Source organism: Mesoplodon mirus (assembly GCF_964341445.2).
Source record: "Mesoplodon mirus genome assembly, chromosome: X".
Lineage (NCBI taxonomy): Eukaryota > Metazoa > Chordata > Mammalia > Artiodactyla > Ziphiidae > Mesoplodon > Mesoplodon mirus.
Genome location: NC_138981.1, coordinates 127,927,772 through 127,950,833, shown reverse-complemented (window position 1 = coordinate 127,950,833; position 23,062 = coordinate 127,927,772). Strand labels below are relative to the sequence as shown.

General features: G+C 39.6%; 1 protein-coding gene across 1 annotated transcript; it reads left to right on the top strand.

Moving 5' to 3' along the window:
• Window positions 1–14,970: 14,970 nt before the first annotated feature.
• Window positions 14,971–16,506, top strand: LOC309796308 (germ cell-less protein-like 1; the record flags this gene model as incomplete). Its single annotated transcript, XM_082609343.1, has 1 exon — window positions 14,971–16,506. One exon carries the CDS (start codon window positions 14,971–14,973, stop codon window positions 16,504–16,506), a length of 1,536 nt encoding a protein of 511 aa, XP_082465469.1.
• Between the last annotated feature and the right edge of the window lie 6,556 nt (window positions 16,507–23,062).

Genomic DNA, 23,062 nt, shown 5'->3' with positions numbered 1-23,062 from the left:
AGGTATGGGATTAAGAGGTACAAACTACTATGTATAAAATAAGTAAGCAGTAAGGATATATTGTACAGCACAGGGAAATAGAGCCATTATTTTGTAAAACTTCAAATGAAATATAATCTGCAAAAATAGTGGATCACTACGCTGTACACCTGAAACTAATATAGTATAGTAAGACAACTGTACTTCAATTAAAAAAAGGTTGAAACTCAGAAGAGTGGCATGTAACTCAGTGAAAAAGTTGACTTTTATTTCTACTCTGCCAATGTTTATGGGTATATTAGGGAGTGTCTCCTCTGATTTATGCAAAATAAGTTTTGAGCTGCTATATTATATCCTGGAAGCAGACACCAACCATTTACTGTTTACAAGAAAGTATTACTTCAAAGAAAGTCAGAGCTAGACCAGTTTGGGGTTTGCGTTAAGTAAGTAGTTTAGGTCAAGTGTTAGAAGCAAAGAAATCATATCCGATCTAAGTAGGACCCTCCGTTTAGGAGAAAGTTTAGGTTTGTAAAGAGTTTTTCCTCCAGCCAACTTTTCTGTCCAAAAGATTCAGCAGTACTTTCTTTCATCAAACAGTGAAAGGCCAATATTGTAGTAAAGAATCTTGAAGCCTTTTGTCCCTCCATCCTGAGTGAGTGAAAGATCTAGCAATTTTAAAGCTGAAGCTCAGGACAGGCCGTATTTAGGGGACACTTTTGGGTTGCAATGCCTGGGGTTTAGGATATAAGTTGATGTTTCTCAAGGTATGGTCCCTGGACCAGCAGCATCAGCCACACCCCTTGGACTTGTTAGAAATGCATATTCTTGTGACTTTCTCCAGACCTATTACATCAGGAAATCTGGAGCTGGGGATGATAAGCAGAATTTTGTGTTTTAACAGGCCTTCTGATTCTGGGCACATGGTTTAGGTATAAACTCAAATCCTAGGATCTTACCAAGCTCTAGCACTGCCAAGAAAGCATAAGACAGCCAGGGTGGTCCAATGGAAAAGAAGGCTCTAGAAGGCTCTACATGCTGAAATTCGAGAAGCCACTGATTTAAATTTTGCACACATGTGTGTGTACAGAAGATGCTCCTAAAGAATAAGGTTCTTGGAGTGACATCAGCAAGATGGTGGAACAGGAGATCCCCATTCATTTCCTCCACAGCAACAACAATTCGGCAGCCATCCACAGACAAAAGTGTCTTTGGGGGAGCTTCAGGAACCAGGCAGAGGATTATAAAACACCAGTGGAGCCCAGAACTGAGCAGGGCCATTTTGAGAAGGCAGGCCCACACCAGGTAGCAGGCTCACCAGCCGTGGTCCCAGCTACAGATACAGAAGCAGCCCTGTCTCCCCCTGGACTTGGCTACAGCCACGTTTGGCCTTGGTCCTGCTATCGGCACCATCCACCAGGGAACCTGGAAGGAGTCACAGCCGACTATGCCTCCAGTAACAGGCCTGCCAACTTTGATTTGACCATGGATATTGAAGCAGCCCTGCATCTCAGTTCCAGCCCCCTTCCAGCCATGGCTCAAGAGCAGTCCTATCAGCCCAAGGACCCACCAGGAGAAACATTATCCGTGCACCCAGAAGCGGGCCTGCCAAACTTGGTCCAACTGAAGATCTTGAAGTATCCCTGTAACTCAGCTCCAGCCCCTCCCAGCTGTGGTCTGGGAAATGGCTTGCCCACACAGGGACTCAGTATCCTTGTCCTTGGAGGCGGGCCCACAACCTCAATCCAACTGAGGATCCTGAAATGGCACTGTAACTCGGCTACAGTCCCTCTCAGCTGTAGTCCAGGAGCAGCCTTAATCACCCAGGGACCTACCCAGTGTCCCAGCAGGAGCTCTACCAAGGGACCTGGAAGGAGTCAAACACATCTGCATACTTGGTAACAGGCCTGTCATGTGCAGACCCAACTGCAGACCCTGAAGTGCCTCTGTCCCAGTGCCAGCTCTACTGACCAACATCCTGGAGGTAGTCCTATTCACCCAGGGACCAGACAGGGTCCATAGCCACCCAAGCCCCTGGTAACAAGCCTGACAAATACAGACCCCATTGTATATCCGGCAGTATCCACATTACCCAGCCCAGACCCTGCTCGACTGTGATCCCGTAGGCTATCCCATCAGTCCAGGAACCTGGCATGAGAAGGTCTCTACCTGCTGAAACCAGTACGTAAAGAGTGAGAAAGGTGTTTACCCATCAAATGCTCAGACCCCAATGCAAGGCTACACAGATCACAAACAGGCAAACATGATACCACCAAAGGAAACTAATAAAGCCCCAGCAACCAACCTAAAAATGTAGAGATCTATGAAATGCCTGACAAAGAATTCAAAATAATCATCTCAAAGGAGCGCAACGAGATGCAAGAGGACAGATTTTTCTGCCACAGAAAAGAAGGAAATCCTGTCATTTGCAACTTGTATGAACAGGGAGAATATCACGCTAAGTGAAATAAGCCGAACTCAGGAAAACAAATTTGCATGATCTCACTTATTTGTGGAATCTACAACAGTCAAACTCACAGAAGCAAAGTACAATGGTGATCACCAGGGGCTAGGTGGTGGGGGAAATGGGGAAATGGTGGTCACAGGATATAAACTTTCAGTTATAAGATTAGTAAGTTCTGGGGATCTAATGTACAGCACGGTGTCTAAAGTTAATAATACTGTATTATATATTTAAATTTGCTAAATTAGTAGATATTAAGTGTTCTCACCACAGGCTAAAAAATGGTAATGATGAGAAGTAATGGATGTGTTAATTACCTTGACTGTGATAAGCATTTCACAATGTATACGTATATCATATCATCACTTTGTACACCTTAAGTATATTCAAGTTTCATTTGCCAACTATTCCCCAACAAAACTGGAGAAAAAGGTTCCTGCACAAATAACTCTCTATTCATAGTAGGGCTGACATATCTGTGTAACCAGTTATAGTGCAGGGCAGAGTTGAACAAATTCTAAAATGTCATTGTATACAGAGGGCTAGGGAATTCTCCTTAAAGGAAGTAGTATTAGAGCTAATAGTCTAGTATGACTTTCTGTGATGATGGAAAAGTTGTATGTCTGTGCTGTCCAATATGGCAGCCACATCCTGATGTGGCCGTTGAGAACCTGAAATGGAGCTGGTGAGATAGAGGAACATTTTTTTTAATTTAAATAGCCATATGTTTCTAGTGGCTACCATATTGGAGAGCCCAGTTTTAGGAATTATAACAATGATATCTCCTCTATATGTCCTCCTCCCCAATACAAAGACAACCTCAAGACTTTTCTAATCACTAATCACACAGCTGCATTTCTGAAGGACATTCCTGGGCTCCTTGCTTTTAACCTGCAACTCTTAGAGAAAATTATTTATGTGGGTAAAACGCCCTTGAATTTTTTCAAGTTCCAGAATGCCTTGATATGGCACTGTCTTGGAAACAATACATTTTTGGAGCCAGCCTGGGCTGGGAAATTCAGGATGACAGCATGATTTAAATACCATTATGTTGGTAGCCCCTCAGGTCAGAAGGCCAGGTTATTTCTTAGTTTTTGTATTAATGAGCAGGACTGTCCTTTAACAGATATTCCTTTTTAAACCATCCCTTTTGTGTTCCTCTGTACATATAATCCCAAAGGCTAAGTAAAGGAGATAATTGAGTTAGAACCTGTCTTTTGACTGTCTCATTGAACTTTACAAGATTCCTTTTCAGGATTTGTGGGGATTGGGGGAAACTGATTGGGGATGGGGCCAGAGAGCTGCATTGTTGCCTGTCTCTACAGCAAGACAGGTATGGCTTGTACAGGTAGATCCTCCCCTTAGTGGAGAAAAAATGCAGTGAGCACTGGCCCCTCTCATCCCTGTAAGTGAAAGCAGTGGCTTCAAAGCCAGTTATGAATAGATGGTGCCTGAACACACTGAAATCTCAGAGATTCAACAACTGGATGATTCTAGCCCCACCCTTTCACAAAGCTGGATGAGCTATGTTAATAAATAGAAGTTAGAAATTATATGTTCTCAATGATGTTAATATTTAAAGTACGTTGTCCAAAGTTCTTTCTCAGAAACTTTGTTTAAAAAGTGAGACAATCAAGGTTAGAGTGGTGAAAATGCCATGGCAGATTTAGAGCTCAAACTTTTGTGTGTCTGACTTCAAGTCAACTGCATATAACTATATACTGCAATTGTATACATTGATCCTTGAAGGCAGAACCCCATTGGATTTAGTTCCTAAATCTCCATAAAGGCAATTTGTGTGACTGTGCCCTAACATAATATCTGCTGTTTAGAAACATATTTCCAACCCCCTTTTTCTTTCTCTCTATCTATGTATTTCATCTTCCCCTCGTACACTCCTAGAGCTGCATGATACCAGGATAAACCATTCTCTCTCATCCCGTCCCCCAAACAGAGAACATATTTTTGTGCAAGTAACTATGGTTCACATGGACATGAAAGGCAGTCTTGGAAGAGTAAGTTATCACCAGTACATGAAGCCAAGCAGGATGATCCTTGGCAGTGGGAGTATGGAGGGAACATTCTAGGCAATTGGCCCTAGTTTATCGGTAATAGCACTTAAGCAAGATTTCTTTACACATTTCTAAGTTCTAACACACTCCACATTAACCTTCAGTTTATGTTATAAATGTACTCATCCTTTGTAATCCATTAGCAGTTAGCCAACCGATATTTATGAAACACTTACTAAGCAATAGTTACCCTGTTAGGTGCTATTGCATTTCATAAATCTAAAAAATGAATGTGATTTTAGTACCAAAGGGATGAAAGAAAAGAAACAGTGTAGGATTAATATATGTTACCTTTGATGCAGGAGTGTTTCTGGCTGGGGAGAGACTGAATTGGGACCAATTCTAAGTTCTTCTGCTATGCGGGCTGGTGGGAAAGAGATGGAACTAAGACCTTCTATGGGTTGGAAACTGGCAAGCACTTTAGAAATATTGTGTCCTGTAAGCTTCCAACAGCCTTATGAGGTAAATACCATTATGCTCTTCGTTTTACAGATGAAGAAACTTAGGCTCAGAAAAATGGTCACTTGTCCAGGATCACAGAGCTAGTGAAGGGATGAAACTGATGGCAATGCATGTGCTTTCAACCACTATGCTCCACTGTCTACTTAGGTGCTCCTGTAATCTCTTCTCCTTTCGAAATACTCTGCCTCTGAAAATTTAGAGGAGTTGTGCTCAGAACTGGTAGGAATGCTTCTGACCTGACAAGGACTGGGGATACTTTTTTCCAGATTTGAGCAATAATAAAACACATTCTTCATAGCAAAGAGAGGACCTATTCAGGTTGGTTTGAACACAAGTCCACAGATGAGGCTTTGGGAGACGGCTGAGCACTCTTGACATAAGGATAACGACCATTATCATTTAAAGAATTCTTACTATATTTCAGAGCCGTTTCATATATTTTCTTTTGAAATCCTCAAATGAACCTGTGAAATATGGATTATCTGTGGACCCATTTTACAGATGAGAACAAAGGCACAGGGAAAAAGAGACTAACTGCTAAGTAATTCCACATTGACTGGAGAAAACACAGCCTCTTCAATAAGTGGTGCTGGGAAAACTGGACAGCTACATGTAAAAGAATGAAATTAGAATACTCCCTAACACCGTACACAAAAATAAACTCAAAATGGATTAAAGACCTAAATGTAAGGCCAGACTCTATCAAACTCTTAGAGGAAAACATAGGCAGAAAACTCTATGACATAAATCACAGCAAGATCCCTTTTGACCCACCTCCTAGAGAAATTGAAATAAAAACAAAAATAAACAAATGGGACCAAATGAAACTTAAAAGATTTTGCACAGCAAAGGAAACCATAAACGAGATGAAAAGATAACCCTCAGAATAGGAGAAAATATTTGCAAATGAAGCAAGTGACAAAGGATTAATCTCCAAAAAATTACAAGCAGCCCATGCAGCTCAATATCTAAAAGACAAAAAACCCAATCCAAAAATGGGAAGAAGACCTAAATAGACATTTCTCCAAAGAAAATATACAGATTGCCAATAAACCAATGAAAGAATGCTCAACATCACTAATCATTAGAGAAATGCAAATCAAATCTACAATGAGTTATCACCTCACACCCCTCAGAATGGCCATCATCAAAAAATCTACAAACAGTAAGTGCTGGAGAAGGTGTGGAGAAAAGGGAACCCTCTTGCACTGTTAGTGGGAATGTAAATTGATACAGCCACTATGGAGAACAGTATGGAGGTTCCTTAAAAAACTAAAAATAGAACTATCATATGACCCAGCAATCCCACTACTGGGCATATACCCTGAGAAAACCAAAATTCAAAAAGAATCATGTACCACAATGTTCACTGAAGCACTATTTACAATAGTCAGGACATGGAAGCAACCTAAGTGTCCACTGACAGATGAATGGATAAAGATGTGGCACATATATACAATGGAATATTACTCAGCCATAAGAAGAAGCACCACTGAGTTATTTGTAGTGTGGTGCATGGACCTAGAGACTGTCATACAGAGTGAAGTAACTCAGAAAGAGAAAAATAAATACTGTGTGTTAACACATATATATGGAATCTAAAATAAAAACGTTCCCAAGAACCTTGGGGCAGGACAGGAATAAGACACAGACGTAGAGAATGCACCTGAGGACACGGGGAGGGGGAAGCATAAGCTGGGACAAAGTGACAGAGTGGCGTGAACTTATATATACTACCAAATGTAAAACAGATAGCTAGTGGGAAGCAGATGCATAGCACAGGGAAATCAGCTCGGTGCTTTGTAACCACCTAGAGGGGTGGGATAGGGAAGGTGGGAGGGAGACGCAAGAGGCAGGAGATATGGGGATATATGTATATGTGTAGCTGATTCACTTTGTTATAAAGCAGAAACTAACACACCATTGTAAAGCAATTATACTTCAATAATGATGTTAAAACAAAAAAATAAAATCCATATAGAAAAACAAAATAAAAAAAGAAGAAGAAAGAGGGCGAGTAGGATGACGACTAACCTTAATATTCAAACACATTATAAGCCTTTACTAATTTAAAGAGTATGGCCCTGATTCACTAATAGATAGATCAATAATGTAGAGTACAAAATCGAGCTAGGTATGAAAGTACATACAAGAGACTCTTTATGATACAATACCCTGTTTGTGGGTAAATGTCAATTATTCAATAAATGGTTTGGTATCTGGAAAAAAATTAAGTCAAATCTCTAACCTCACACTTTAAACAAAAATAAATAAATTTCACATGGAGCAAATATTTAAAAGTAAATAATCAAACCATAACAATTCTAGAAAAAGCTATGGAATGTTTTTTTTTCTTTTTTTTCCCAATAATTGCTGGATAGAAAAGGCTTAAAAGAGTAACACAATACCTGAAGTCATCAAAGAAAAATCTTTTTACAAGACCGTATTTTTAAAATTCCATGAAAAGTAACACCGTAAAACTCAAAAGAAATTTTAAAATAGTAAAAACATATAGTTTTAAAGATTTGTAACTCACATTATAAAATGCTCATCTCCTTACTGTATGCAAAGTCCATGTAAATAAATGAAAGAAAGCTTAGAAACTCAGTAGAAAATTAGGCAAAGGATCCTAACAGGCAAGATAGAATGAAAAAAAAAATAAGGAATGGAATTGAATGATTTTAAGGTGTTCTCAGAGCCTGCTTTGCAATCTTTTCTAGATATATCTGCTGATGCCCCATACCACGTGGATAGGTACATCCTAGCATAGATCTTTGTTTTGTGCTTCTACTTGAAATTGAGTCTAAATCCAAGTATTGGCCAAACCCTAGAACTGTGCTGTCCAATAGGGCAACCACTAACCACATGTAACTATTTAAATTTAGATTAAATTTGTAATTCAGTTCTTTGTCACACTTTGCTTCATTTCAAGAATTTAGCTAGGGGCTTCTGCATTGGATAACGCAGATACAGAACATTGCTATTATCACAGAAAATTCTGTGGAGCAGCTCTGATGTACAGCTCAGACTGAAGCATCTTTTTTTCCTAAACCTAAATTTATGTCAGATTCGCCAGAGAACCTTATTAAAATATTACCAACTTCCATCTCGTATGTAAACGGCACGCCACTGCTTATCACTAGTATCAAGGTTGGGCAAACTCTGGCCCTTGGGTCAAATCTAGCCCACTGCCTTTTTTGTCAATAAGATTCTATTGGAACACAGCCATGACCATTCATTTACATATTATTTATTGCTGCTTTTGCTTACAAAGGCAAAATTGAGAAAGAAATTAGTATTTGCAACAGAGAAAGTATGGCCAGCCAAGCCATATTTCCTATCTGGCAAAAAATGTTTGCTAACCCCTGACTTACAGGAAAAAGTCTAAGCTATGGCCTGGCCTACATGGGAGGTACCTAAGGCCTTCCAAACTCTGGCCTTTGCTTATCTCTCCAGCATCATCTTTCCATGTCATGAGCCAGTAATAACTGACCTGTTTTGGTTTCCCGAGCATGGCATCCTAGTTCCTTGTACTGTGCCTCATCTATACCATGCCTTTTTCCCAGGATGTCTCCCCTGATTCTCTATTTCTTTTGCCTCCTTTCTATCACATCTCAACTTGGCTCTCACTTCCTTTGTGAAGCTTTCCTAACCCCAGTTCTAGGTGAGCAGTACGTCCTATATACTGTCCAACACCCTGACTTTCCTTCCTTCCTACACCACAATGTGCGATCATAAATTGGAGAGAAAAAAGGAAAACCACACTCTTCAATCTCCTTATTCTCTGCCAGAGGCTTACCAACATTTTAACGGCCCATATCAGTCGTTAAGGACAAAGGAAACAGGTTCCTCACCAGAACAGATTCAGAATCTAATTTTTTGAAGCATCCCTGCTTTTCTACATGTATGAGCAAATGTACTTTGCCTATCACTCCCATACATACTTTGGTCATTTCTTTACCATAATATTGCAACTGCCTGTTTACATGTCTATTTCCCTCAATAGACTGGGAGTTCCCAAAGGAAGGAGGCCTGGCATTCATCTCTGTGACTCCAATACCCAGGACAAGCCCAGCACTGAGTCAATGCTCAGAGAACACCAGTGAAATAAATCTCTCTCACCCACAAGAATTCATCTTGTGGAACGAGAAATCAAAGGGAATAGGCAGAGGGGCATGTTGTTGATCAGTTTTCCCATCTCCTGTGAAGCTAAAATCAAAATTCTGGTGTCCTCAAGGCAGTAAAAATAATCTCTTGGAACTAGCATATTACTGATTTTCTTTTATCATGGTTGCTTTATCTAGTTTAATATATTTTAATTATTTGTTGTAAAATTCACATTTTGAGGTCACTTTATTATAGCAAACACAAGTTTAAAACTCTAATATACAGGAGAGACAGCGTGTTTATATCTCTAATATGTCACGAATGGAATAAAAATAACTAATGTGATTCCAGATTACCTTTGGAGCTGAATTTGGATCAGACACAGCTGGTAAATGGGTTTTCGTATGAAGCTCATTTATTAGGGATTTCCATGTACTATCTATCTCTGTATTTTTATAGGATTTTCAAGGCTTAATTTTGTTCTAAGTATTCAGGACACCAAAGCAGAATAAACTGATAGCCATCTCTTGTGTGCAGGCAGGAGGAAGATTGTTTGAGGAACCTCTGTCCAATTGGATTGACTGGTGGCTAGTAGGGGAACTTTTCAGGTTACCAATCCTGGAATCCTTCAGACATAAAAATCCACATTGGTCTCAAAGCTTTCACAGTGTTCCCTTCAAGACATGTTTTTCACATAAATTGTAGAACTATGAATCCAGCTTAAATCTATACTATTGACTCCATATTATTGAATTCAACAATCTGGAATCAACTTTGGCTGTTCAATGTTGCCATATCTACCTATGTAATTGAGAGCACATCTTCATCCAAAGAAAAAGACTCCCCTCCCCCAAGGAATTTGAACTAAGATTCTTTGTGCTAGAATAGCATGGCCTTGAGACCCTGCTTTCACACACAAGAGCAAAGTTGCCACACTTTATTTCGTGGCTTTGATTTTTAATTCTCTTGAATTTCTTTCTTTCTTTGAGTCAGTCAAGGATATTTTAAATACACACTTCATATACAACATGAGCAAAGTGAAGTAGAAAGAATAGTAGCTTTTTGGCAACTTTGATCCATGCCCATGAGAAGAACTCAATACAATTTTTTTTAAAAACCCTACTTAGTAAATCACTCCTCCACTCTGTACTCAGGAAGGGTCTACTGCTCCTTCAATGCTTAGCTCAGACTGACTTAGCAGTTTTGTTGTGAAGACTTGCTCAGTTTCATTGCTCATCCTACACTCTGTACACATCATGTTCCCTTTTCCTTCATTTGTTGTTTAATTATATAACAGAGAAGAGGAAAAACTATATTTTTAAAGCTGACCAGCTGGTATCTTCTTAGGAGAGTATGGTTTTTATTTGGGAAAATAATTTGATGGTTACTGAATATGTAAAAGTAAACCCCCCGCCCCCCGCCTCAGCCACCTTAGGGCACTTTAGGAATGGGCTATGGCGAGACAAATTTAAAAAGCCAAAACATCCCATTTAATAAAATGGGAGGGATTGCTTTTGTTCTGGAACAATTTAAAAATGACAGGGTGAAAGTGCTAATAATCAAAAGGAGAAAGAGGGACAGAGAGGGTTTAGCAACATGACAGGAGGACAGGAATCCTGAGGAAGAGTCAACCAGTGTAAGGGTCCTTGTGATGAGAATGACCACGGGACTTAAAATCTAGAATTATACATTCCTATTTAAGTAAAGTTCTTTGCTTTTTGTAGCTTTGCCTCTGTTACCCATGAATCTTCTATATCCTATGCACACTTGCCTCTGAGAGAGAGGTGTTTTGGGTAAATTAAGGAAAAGATGATAAGTTCAGAGTTGCCAGATCAAATACAGGATGCTCACTTAAATTTGACTTGATGAAATTCAAATTTAACTGGATTTTTTTTAAAGTTGCTAAATCTTACAATTCTAATCAGGTTACATGTCTAGATCAATATAGAGTGGATAGAAGGGAATAGCCACAAGAAACAAGATACAGGTAAGACAAAGAATTCAATCTACGTAAGCCCTCTGAGGTATCAGGGGTGGGATGGAGCCTTTGTTTTCCTCCATAAGTGAGTGCAACATTTTTAAATATTCAAGGGAAAGGTAACTGCACAGGGCCAGAGAACCTGGGGACCCCTAGTCGGCAGAAATCCCAGTTAAAATTCACTCAGTTTTGCATATGTTATTACCTTACAGGCATATTTCTCACACTAGAGGGAATTCCCAGAGGATCGAGTTCCCCACAGCTGTGAGGGAAATTGTATGTGGTTGTAACATCAACAGCATTTAGAGTAATTCAGGCAACTCCAATTTCCCCTATACTTCTTATTCTGAACAAAGCCAGAGTCCGGCAGCTGGAACAGAAATATCCCTGGTCCTCCAATGAACGTGAGCCTGTGGAAATGAGAGATTCAATACTGTTTCTGAAAAGGACTCCAGTAGCTGACAACAGTGGTGTGCCTGCCACGAATTCCTGAGCACGATGACATACCACTCATAGGGTATCAAGAGTAGTTTTCTTCATTTTATTTATACAATCATTTATAAATGGATGTGCAGATGTGTATTACTTGTTTCAACACCTGGCTGTAGATTCATTTTTTTTCTCCTAAGGTTGCTTTTACTTATTTTCTCTCCAAACCTTCTGTTATCCTCTTTACTCCCTTTGCCCTGTTCCAAGTGGAGAGGTTACTTCAATATTGTAGCTCAAAATTACATAGTTTATCAACCAAAAAGCCTTATTACTATCCTTCCTTGTATCTATCATGTGTATAATTTTGCTGAAGCCAGGATTTGACTTAATATATTGCAAAGCTTATGTAAAGGGACACATTGCTTAGCTAGTAAGTCAGTCTAGCCATCTGCCCAGTATACCCTTCTTGATTTAGCTGTTTTCCTCATGTCAGAGAGTACATAGTTTTGTGGTGGAATGACAATGGTATTTAAGAATTGGTACAAGTCCTAGGATGCTTTATGTGTGAATGAAAATATTTAGTGTGCAATATGATGATTAGGACAGACAGATGTTCTCATTCCTGTGAATGAGAGAGGGACACCAAACTCAGGCTGGACCAGGTAGTGTCAAGAAACTTCCCCAGAGGAGAGGATGCTTGTGCCAAATCATGAAGCTACCTTTAGGAAGGGTAGCAAGAGAAGGAGGGGAGGGGGAGTGGAGGGGCAAGGGACAGGAGGATGAGGGGGAAAGGGAGGGGGAGGAGAAGAAGGGGAAGAAGAGGGGAGAGACTTTCAGGTAGACTGAACAGCATAAACAGAGGAGCAGAACGAAAGAACGTGGCTTATTTTGAGAACTGCTAACTGGTATGACTGTAGTTGAGAATGTGAAGGGTAAGATGAGTGAAGGCATGGCAGACGTGGATAATAACTATATAGAGGTAGTACCGATGGAAGAAGTAAGGGATAGAAAAAATTGACAAAGTATGAACATCTGCACCAAGAAATCAGAGCCCAACTTTCTTTTCCTTCAATTGCTCTATATACAGGTACCTATTGGGACACAGTGGAGACAGAAACAATGAGGCTATTCCAGGCCTAAAGGGGGTCAAAAATATTTATCCTTTCCCTCTCAGCAGCAGGCTCAGTTTAGTCTTGAAAGATCTGAACGTTCGTAACAGTTCTTTAGAGTTCTATGCTTTTGACTGACCGTATCAAAGTTATATATGACACATTCAAATGAAAACTATCTATGTTGAATCTACAGTGAGGACTCCTCCCCGTCATAGCCCTGCTGGTATCATAGGTGACCAGCAATGGCTGGCATGTATCGGAGGTCATGGCACTGAAAAATATCAAGTAGATGTCTCTTGTCTCTTACATATTCCAAGCACAAATGATCTTATCTATGACCTAGTAATAAGTACTTAAAGATTCAATTAAATTAATGATATCAAATGTAAAAGCTTCTTTGAACTATTTCAACTTGTGTTAATTTGAAAGCGCCTGATGTATGATGTTGATTAAGAGGATATCAACTTAATAAGTCTTGCCACATACAAAGTTCGCTATTGCATGAAAATCTTTGAGCCACAACATATCAGAGACTAATTATGAAAACTGACTTTTCAATTTGCTTCTCACTATAATTATCCAACTATCGTACATTATTTGCTTGGAGTAATTTCTATGTAAAATGGTCTTTTTATTATCACCGGAAAAAGAGTCAGGGAATTGTGACCAGTTAAAGGGTCTGTGTCTTTTTTAGATTTACTTCAGTATAGAGATCTCTGGGTGAAAAGAGGGAAAGTTACACAGATAATAGACTCAAAAAAGGTTTCTAAATAACTTATTAATAGAAATTATCATATATAATGAGGTACACGTTTCTAAGTCAAGTCATTCAGTAGAGATGATGTAACAAAAAGCCTGCAATCAAAACAATGTAGGGATGAAAGGAGCTATTGCAATTACCCCACCCCAAATCCCAATTGACGCAGCATCCACAAACACCAGATCCATACAATTGTCCTGCAAGGTAGATATGATTTTCCCCGTTTTACACACAATAGAGTTGACTGTCAAAGAGTTTATATAATTTACTCAATATTTTACTGAGAAGTTACAGATTCAGGCTTTGAATCTAAATCTGTCTGATTCAGACACCCATGTTCCTTCCATTTCATCTGATTGCTGGCCACCTCCATATCCACTTCTTCTACCATTGGTCCAGGCCTTAGGATGAAATGAGGCATTTGGTCAAATGCCCTGTGAATTAGCATTTTCCTCTTTAACAAACCCATAATGTTATTAAAAAGAAAGCACAGCTAGTTTGGATGAATTGTTCTTAGTTAGCCCAGACTTATTTTTCGTGAACATCACTTTCTCCAAGTGCTTTCTAAATATATTATTATTGTTATTATTATATAAAAGTACATAGCACTTTCTATATACAAGGCACTATTTTAAGCATTTTATATTAATTCATTTAATCTTCACAACAACCCTATAAGACAGGTACTATTATTATCATCATTTTAGAGCAGGGGTTAGAACCCAGACAGCCAGCAGCATCCATGCTCTTAACTGCTATGGTAGATTAGCTACACTTACCCATATGTATGTTGAATAATTCATTCTGAAATCTTGCCACAGATTGTTCTCACACTTATTGATCTCTGTTTTCCATATTCCACCATTTTTCCCTTTTTAATAAAGGGAGAAGTAGGTGTTCATCCCCAGTCTCCTGGTTTTTCTGTAATATTCTACAGCTTCTCAAGGGTAAAGTTGGATATTGTTTTTGACCTTGATAATTTATCTGCATATAGAGCCTTCAACTCCTATAAAGAGTTTAGATACTCAGAAATGTCTTACTTGCATATATACACTACCAAATGTAAAATAGATAGCTAGTGAGAAGCAGCCACACATTACAGGGAGATCAGCTGGGTGCTTTGTGTCCATCTAGAGGGGTGGGATAGGGATATTTATTTATTTATTTATTTTTAATTAAATTAAAAATAAATAAATAAATAAAGAAGTTAATTATGGCAATTAAGGTGCCTAGAGGACAGAGCTGGTACCAAGATGTAATTCTCCATAAAGGAATAATCACTAACTGTTTTAGATGGGCAAGAGTGAATTGTGTTCTTGAAATTAATGGGTAAAATTCGCACACAAAGGCCTCTGTTCCACCATCATCCTATGAAGGGAGCCTGAGAGCAATCATCCCAGGAGGGAAAGATAAACAGAGTGGAATCCCTGGTACGGAGTGCCCTTATCCGGCGGGGTGTGGCCTAGTGGGTGTGGCTTAGCGTGGCATCCTCTCACGAGACCCTTAGAGCAAACGTCATCTGTACCCAGCAGCACTCTGGGCTGAGCTCGTGCCCGCGGCAACGGCGCCTGGAGAGGAAGCTTGTTCACTGCACCACTGAGGTATAGGCCATGGGAGCACAAAGTAGTCGGATGCCATGGCACTGGTGGGGGCGTGCCCCAGAGGAGCCAGGTGCCAGTGGCGGGGAGGAGGAGGCTGAGGAGGCAGTAGTGGCAGAGAGAGAGGAAGGGAACGAGAGTGAAGAGGCCAGACCCGCCGACAGTCAGGGGAGCCGCAAGCGGAAGACAGGCCCAGGGGAGCCGCTCACAAAAGAGCCCCGCCGGAAACATGCTAAAGATCGTTCATGGTCCGTTTATGAGGCACTCTTCCTGAGAGGAGAAGAGAGCGACGTGCGGATCTGCACACTGGGGGAGGAGTGGAACTTGCATAGGGTCCACTTGTGCCAGTCAGGGTACTTTGCTAGCATGTTCAGTGGTGCTTGGCGGGAGACAAACATGGATACTATAGAGATGCAGATGCCTGACGAGAACATTGATCGCGAGGCACTGCACGAGGCTTTAGGCTACCTGTACCGAGGCTCCATTTTCATCCCACCCGGTCGAGTCGTCGCCATCCTGGCCACAGCCAGCATGCTGCAGCTGGACAAGGTGATTCAGTGGTGCGGGCAGGTCATGAAGGAGACTGTCAGTGCCCAGACCGTGTGCAGCTACTACTACTCTGCTGAAAGCTACGGACTCCAGAACATCAGGATCATGTGTCTTCAGTGGCTGCTGGACAACATGATGACCCAGTGTAGTGAGGGGCTATTGCAAGAAGTCAGCCTGGATCTCATGAGAGAGGTCGTTGCCTCTTCACAGCTCTTGGTGATGGGGGTGGAGATGGACGTGTACACCATGCTGAAAATGTGGATGTTCTTGCAGCTGCAGCCGACATGGAGGGGCCTGCGCAGGGCCCTATTGCCTGACACCAACTCATGGTTTGCCAGTTACAGGTGGGATTCGGAGGGCACCCCTTTCCTGGAGACCGAGCAGGGCAGAGCCTTCGTGCCAGTGTTCCAGCAGCTGCGGCTTGCCCACATAATCTGCGACCTGACGTCAGCACTTGTCATCCACCAGGATGTGCTGATCCCTACCTCTTGGTTGTGTCCACTGTACAAAGAGCATTGGCTTGGCCCCCTCTGCGTTGAGCAGACCAGAGAGCTCTGGCCCGTGGACGTCTACGTGTCTGACTCCCAGGGGAACAGCATGCGGTGCGGGGGCCAGCTCCACAGGGACAAGCAGTGCAGCTGGCGGTGGGAAGGCTTCAACTTCAGCTGGGACCTGGTGCTGTGCTACGCCAACCAGCGCATCATTTTCCGGTGCAGCGCACGGAAAAAGTACCACAGCTTTGGGGTCAGCTTACTCGGGCAGGGAAAGCTCGCGTTCCACCTGCGCCTGTTCTCCTTGGACAGGGATGGGAGAGCCGTTTTCAGGAAGAGCAAATACCAGATGCTTTCCCTGAGAGATGATCAAGAGCTAGAGGTAATGAACCTGGAAAACCAAGCCGTACTTTTCCCCATAATATATGTGGCCTGTAACTTCCTGTACCTCCACCAAGGGGGGCGTTTCCCAGGGCGTTTGCCCCTGCAAAAAAGCTCAGAGAACTGAGCAGCTCTTTCCTGGGGTCAGGGACGACCAGCTTGGTCCAGATGCCAGCTCCTTCTGTGGGACCAACCAGGCTTGCCCACCTCTGGTATCCAATTCTGTCAGAGGCTTTGTTGAACTGTAGCTCATAATCCTTGAGATTGTTTACATGAGCATATGAAGAGGACAAATTTTGAAGCCCCCCAAACTCCTCGAGAACTCATTTGGGCTGTTAATGTGGCAACCTGTCCTCCTGGTTTAGGATCCATCGACACCACCCCCCGCCCTGCCCATCATTTCTGTGAAGCCAAAGAGCTATTGACTTTAGAGAGAAACTGTGAGCCTACCTACTCTACTACTCTTAGTGAAACTCTCTTAATATATGTGTTTCCTTTAGTTTGATTAAATGAATGTTAAAGTAAAAAAACAATCACCTTGTCTCTGAGGCTTTTCTTGATTACCATTTTAATAATTATAGTCTCCAATCTGGTATTCCTCATTTCTCTTTTACAGTCTTATTTTTTCTCCATGGCATTTGCCACCATTTTACCAGCTAAATTATTTAATTATTTGTGTTTTTATTGAGCCCCCAGTTACAACCTCAGTGCCAAGAGGGCAGGAATTCTTCTTTGTTTTAGACACTAATATGTCCCCAGCACCTAGAACATTGCCTATCATAGAGTAATTGCTCAATAAAAATTTCTAAAATATGTGAGTAAATTCAGCAATAGCTGGTTGCCCTCCTTCATTTAATGTCATAAAATGTAATAAAATAATGCTTTATTTTTGTTATTTCCAAATAGCTAAGCTGTACTTCTTGGTCAGAATTCAGACTTGGATGGTGAAATTCCATTTTTATTACCTTTTGAACAAGTCAATAATTCAATTATCTGACCCTCTCTTAGCTGATAAATGCTTCAGTAGATATCTCCCATCATTAGTGTATTATATTTCACAGAATATTTTGACATCTGTGACCATAAAGAAATTTCCATTTTTGTATCCTCAAACACCAAAATCAGTCTTGCTTTATATTTTATTCTTATTGAAACTATCCCCACCAAGTTTCCCTATCATGTGTGTAGAATTCTAAATACAAATGAATAGTTCCCTAACTTTCTCTCAGAAAACTTTTTTCACTCCAACCACAAGTTATATCAGCAAAAAATAGTGATACCTATCAAATCACATTTACCTTCTTATGATAAAAATATGTTTGTCTGAACTTTTATTACCTTGATTTTTTGGAATCATGTAAAACAACTAAATATTTTACTATGCAAGACATTTGCATATTTTATATACTTCTGGATTTAATGCTTTTGTAAGACTGAGTTAAACAAAGGAGGAAAATTGTCATAATTCCCAAAAGGTATCAAAGAATTATGGTATCATTATAGTATCAGGTATTCATCTGACTTGCTCTGACTCTCATTATAGTATCATTATACTTCGTTTCAGTGTTATAGTAGTACTGGATTCTCTCTCCTGATCCAGTTCCTATACTTCACTAAAGAGTAAAAGAGCAAGACTTATGGTTGAAAGTGGTTGATTGAGCTCACACTTTCACCTCCACCAAGTCCCACTGAAGCAACAAAACTCATAGAAGAAAAATTTATAGGGAGATGCAAGAGGGAGGAAATATGGGGATATATGTATATGTATAGCTGATTCACTTTGTTATACAGCAGAAACTAACACCCCATTGTAAAACAATTACACTCCAATAAAGATGTTAAAAAAAGCAAACATGTATTAAAAAATAAAATAAACCACGATAAATGTCACAAAAAAAGAAAGAAAGAAAACCCTTCCTCTCTCACACACCACTCTATCCCCAGCACCTAGAACATTGCCTGTCACATGGTAGTGGATCAGTGTATATTTGCTGAATAAATGAATATGTAAGAAAAAGAAATTTTTCCATAATAAAGCTAAACAATAGGGAGGAGGCTAACAATTCATACTTAGCATAATGTAAGAAAAAAAGAAAGCATATATCAACAAAGAAAATAGAATGGAGCAAACTAAAAACGTCATATATTCTGGGAAAATTTTCTACAATTGGATTTTTTAAATTTTCAATAAAAATTCAGAAAAATACCAAGCTTAGAGTCAACAAGCATCAAAATCTGATTGGCCATGGGAGTTAAAATAGGAGAACTAAATTAAAATAACTTCATGGCCAACAATTCTAACATTTATTAGTAAGATTACTGCATGAGAAGAAAGGATTGTAAAAATTAAATATAAGGAGGAAAGAATGGGCTAAGCAAAATAAAAAACATACAGTAAAACTACAGTAAGTAAAACAGTACAGAATCCCCATATCATCCAACTTTCTTATGTACTCAATTTCTTCTCTAAACATCCTTCAATCTCCTTCACTGAAATCTGGCTTTCCTCTCAGAACGTTATTTTTGCTCAGTCCTTTCATAATTCATGTATTGTTGATACTCTATAAACCATTAACTTAGAAAGTTAAGTTGCACCTTCCTTGTTGCCCTTTCTTACTTACAGATGGCTCCTTTAAAACCTCATTAAAAATACCCAAAGATTAGAATCGAAGCCAATTGACTGTATCTCCTTCTCCATGTCACATAAACCTGAGAGGTTTATGAACCTCTCAAGTATTTTCCCTAACTATTCAAAGACTTTTTCTCTCAATCGTAACTTCTGCCAAATTTTGGCTTTCTTTAATAACCATGAATACAAACTTCTAAGATTCAGGCTTCTAGGCTCTTTGACTGGGAATTCTAGTGCATCATAACTTGTACTCTTCACTCCTATATATTCTTTCAATTTTGTTGTTCTTCATGTCAATAATGTTCTCACCAATACTCTAAAGTGAAAGGTCACTCTTGCCCTTTAAATACATAGTAAAAAACAATCCCTGAAAGAACTAAATTATCTACTTTCTCTGTGACCTCACCCACAAAGCACAGTACTACTGAGCAAAGTCCAACAACATGGCAGATACATTCCACTATAAATCAAAAGCCCAGACAGTGAACGGGCTCACAACACTAATAGCAATCCTATTTCATTCTGTAAACTCAAGCTCCCTTTACCCACAACAGCTATAACAAAACTTTACTCAACAAGCATTCAATGTTGTACCTCCCCTCTGACTGCCAAGATATGATCTTGCTTGTAACTTACAGAGAGAAAGAACAGAAATACTTTGTCCTCTTTGCATATTTGCAGCCACACTCTCAATCTGAACATTGTATCGAATCCCTACACCATTTCTTAGGAAACTGACATTATTGACAAACCCCTCTCTCTTATCTGTATTAAACCATAAACTGTCTGCCAATTATTTCTTATCTCACTGTTGAGACAAGTTGAAAGCTGTAGAAACTGTGTAAGGGGTGATCACATTTATTTTTTTCTTAAATACAAAAAAGTACATGTGTGTTTGTCTCTGTGAGTGCATGTACACACATGTATATGTAAAGATACACTCCAAATGTTAACAGGAGACTTGAACTTTTTGCTCCATATTCTTTCATTTTCACTCTTTAAAAACTACCTCTTAATAACTTATCACTAGTACTTTTTAAAATATAAACTTGAAGAAGAAACAGAAGTCAGATGTATCCTCACATCTAGTGAATCAGAGTCTCCGGGGAGGGGATTGAGCAAGTGTTATTTTTAAAACTCAAGAGGTGATTCTGATGCACAGCAAGAACTGAGACTGTAGAAAACAGTCTGGAAGCACTTCACAACATTAAAGATAGAATTACCATATGATCCAGCAATTCTACCTTTGGGTATATACCCTAAAGAATTGAAAGCAGACACTCAAACAGATATTTGTACACCTGTGCTCATAACAGCATTATTCATAATAGCCAAAGGGTAGGAAAAACCCAAGTGTCCATTGATGGATGAACAGATAAACAAAATATGGTATAAGACACAATGAAATATTATTCAGCCTTAATAACAAATTTCTGACATCTGCTACAATGTGGATAAACCTTGAAGACATTACACTAAGTGAAATAAGCCAGACACAAAAGGACAAGTATTGTATGATTCCTCTTATATGAAGTACCTGGAGTAGTCAAATTTAGACACAGAAAGTAGAATGGTGGTTGCCAGTGTCTGTGAAGGGGCAAATGGGGAGTTGTTGTTAAATGGATACAGAGTTTCAGTTTGGGAAGTTTCCCAAATAATTTGACCTCATAAGCTGAGAATAACATGTCAGAGTAAAAATCCACAATCTGAAATTTTGAATACACATATACTATAAAAATCTGAGCACTTTATTCAATGATAACCTATGTCAAACATTCTTTACAACTTTGCTGGTTCAATTATGCATTGCCTAGGTGGTGAGTTGGTGACTTTAAGGTACAAGGACTAATCACTAATTAAGGTACAAGGACTAATTAACCTATTACTTGACTGTATCTCCCAAATCCTCCTAAGTCCCCAAAATGCCCTGAGTAATTTGTATTACGGCAAGATGTTTTTATTTAGCTTGCTGGGTAAATTTTACTCTGATGACTAAGCTCGAAGCATCTATTATATATTATCATCAATTGGTCTCTTAATATTGCTTTGGTGTGGAAGAAGTTATATAACTTAATAGACTAGACTTTCAGCATCTGAAAACATCCCAAATACAAATACTACACCACTTCTGAAATTTCAGGGTTTTACATTTTAACCTATGCCAATAATAGTTAACCACTAATCTTAGCATACAGTCGATTAAAATCCTTCTTAGCATGTAAAACGCAGAGATTTTTTTTTACAGTTTCCTATAATTCTGCTCTATTTGCTCAGAAACCAAATGCAAATCAACATTAACTAGAATGTTATATTTATAGTTCCTAAACATAAATTACAACTTCAGTTTGATTAAAACAGCAGTGCATGCAGTATTAAAAGCTTCTTCTCCCCATGGCATCCAGTGCCAATTTCCTTCTGTCCATAAAAATCACCCGATTTATTGTGGCATATATGAAATATTCAGTTTTCCTGATTTATCTTATGTTGTGTCTTCTGAGTGACACCTAAAAAGTAGAAAGGAAGTAGGGATGCAGATCTCTTGCTATGCTCTAACTGTACCTACTGGGTAAAGGGTGAAGGTCTAGCACTGTTCATGCAGGGACGACAATTTCTTCTTGGACTCATCCTCAGCAGGTGGTGGGCCAGAAGCAAGCTAATGTTCTCAAACAGGTCATGTTGACTGACACCAAGGTCCATTAGAGACATATTCTCAAAGGTGGGGTGTATAAAAGGCAGTGTACTCGGTGTTGGGTACCTAACTAAAGTGAATTCTGGGCATCTGCCCTTACAACAGGCATGAAAAGAGCCATGGTGATGTCTTAGAATTTTCCTAGCCTGTGTAGAGGAGAAAGTCCAGATCTGAGATTATTAGGCTCAGTTTGGTTTAAACATACATCAGTATCATTGTCTTCTGTCATTATAGCTTTTCAGTGATTGGTATCAGCAGTAGTGGATGATTACATATTATATCTGAGTAGGCGCCCCATTTCCTTTGTGGGACAACCGTAACATTTCATAGAGGTTAATGGATTTGCAGCACAGTAGGATCAGAGCAATACTGTTGATCCTTAGTAACGACCCCAGTCTTATCTCTCACTTCTCCTCTACACATACCTTAGGTTCAGACCAATCTGACTTTTCCCTGAATATGCCCCCATGATGTCATACGATCACATCTTTGTTTATGGTAAATCTACCTAGAACCCATGATCATCCTCAATCCCCACCTATAATTGTCAGTAATATAATCGTTCTTCATACCTTCTATCAAATAGGATTCCAATCGTGCTTTGTACTTAATTCAACATTTTAAAATAGTTACCAGGTGCCTTGCTATGTGATGAAGATCCTCTTTCCTTTTTGTGCCCACATGTATCATGACTTGCCTCACATGACACACTTAATTTATGTAAAATCTTCGGGCATACTTTTCTAACCCTTATTTAACAATAACTACTCAGGGGCACAGACAAACTCATCACTCTAACTAGTGAGAATTTAAGGTAGGGTTTAGCACTAGAATATCTGTTCAATAAATGTTTATTGACTAGAATAAACTAGCACAGAAAGATGACTGTTAAAACCATAAGAGCATTTTCATTCAAAGTTATATCCACTCTGTACTGCCCACTTTTTAAAGGACACTTTGTGAGACTTCTAAAATACTGCACGGTAAAAGTGTATTTATAGCATCTCCTATTTGAAACAGAATGATGTGGGGAAAAGAATAAAGCTGAAAAAGTAAAAGTCCAACCTCAATTAAACTAGGAAGTGGCTACTCCTCAAACATAAAATATGAAGATTATCCAGTTCTACATGTAGGGATCTTGGAAGTCACCATTCTATCCTAACAGGTAAAAAGCTGAACAGACTGAAAAATCAATAACTCTTCTAAGATCCATAAGACAGGGGGAGGACATAGCACAAATCACTGCTCCCGAGATTGGGGAGAGACAGGTGAATACAGGGAGTCCTGGCTTAAAAGAGCAGAGACACATGTTTAGAAACCTTCAGAGGAACCAGAGCAGGGGCAGAAAATCCTAACTGTAACTGA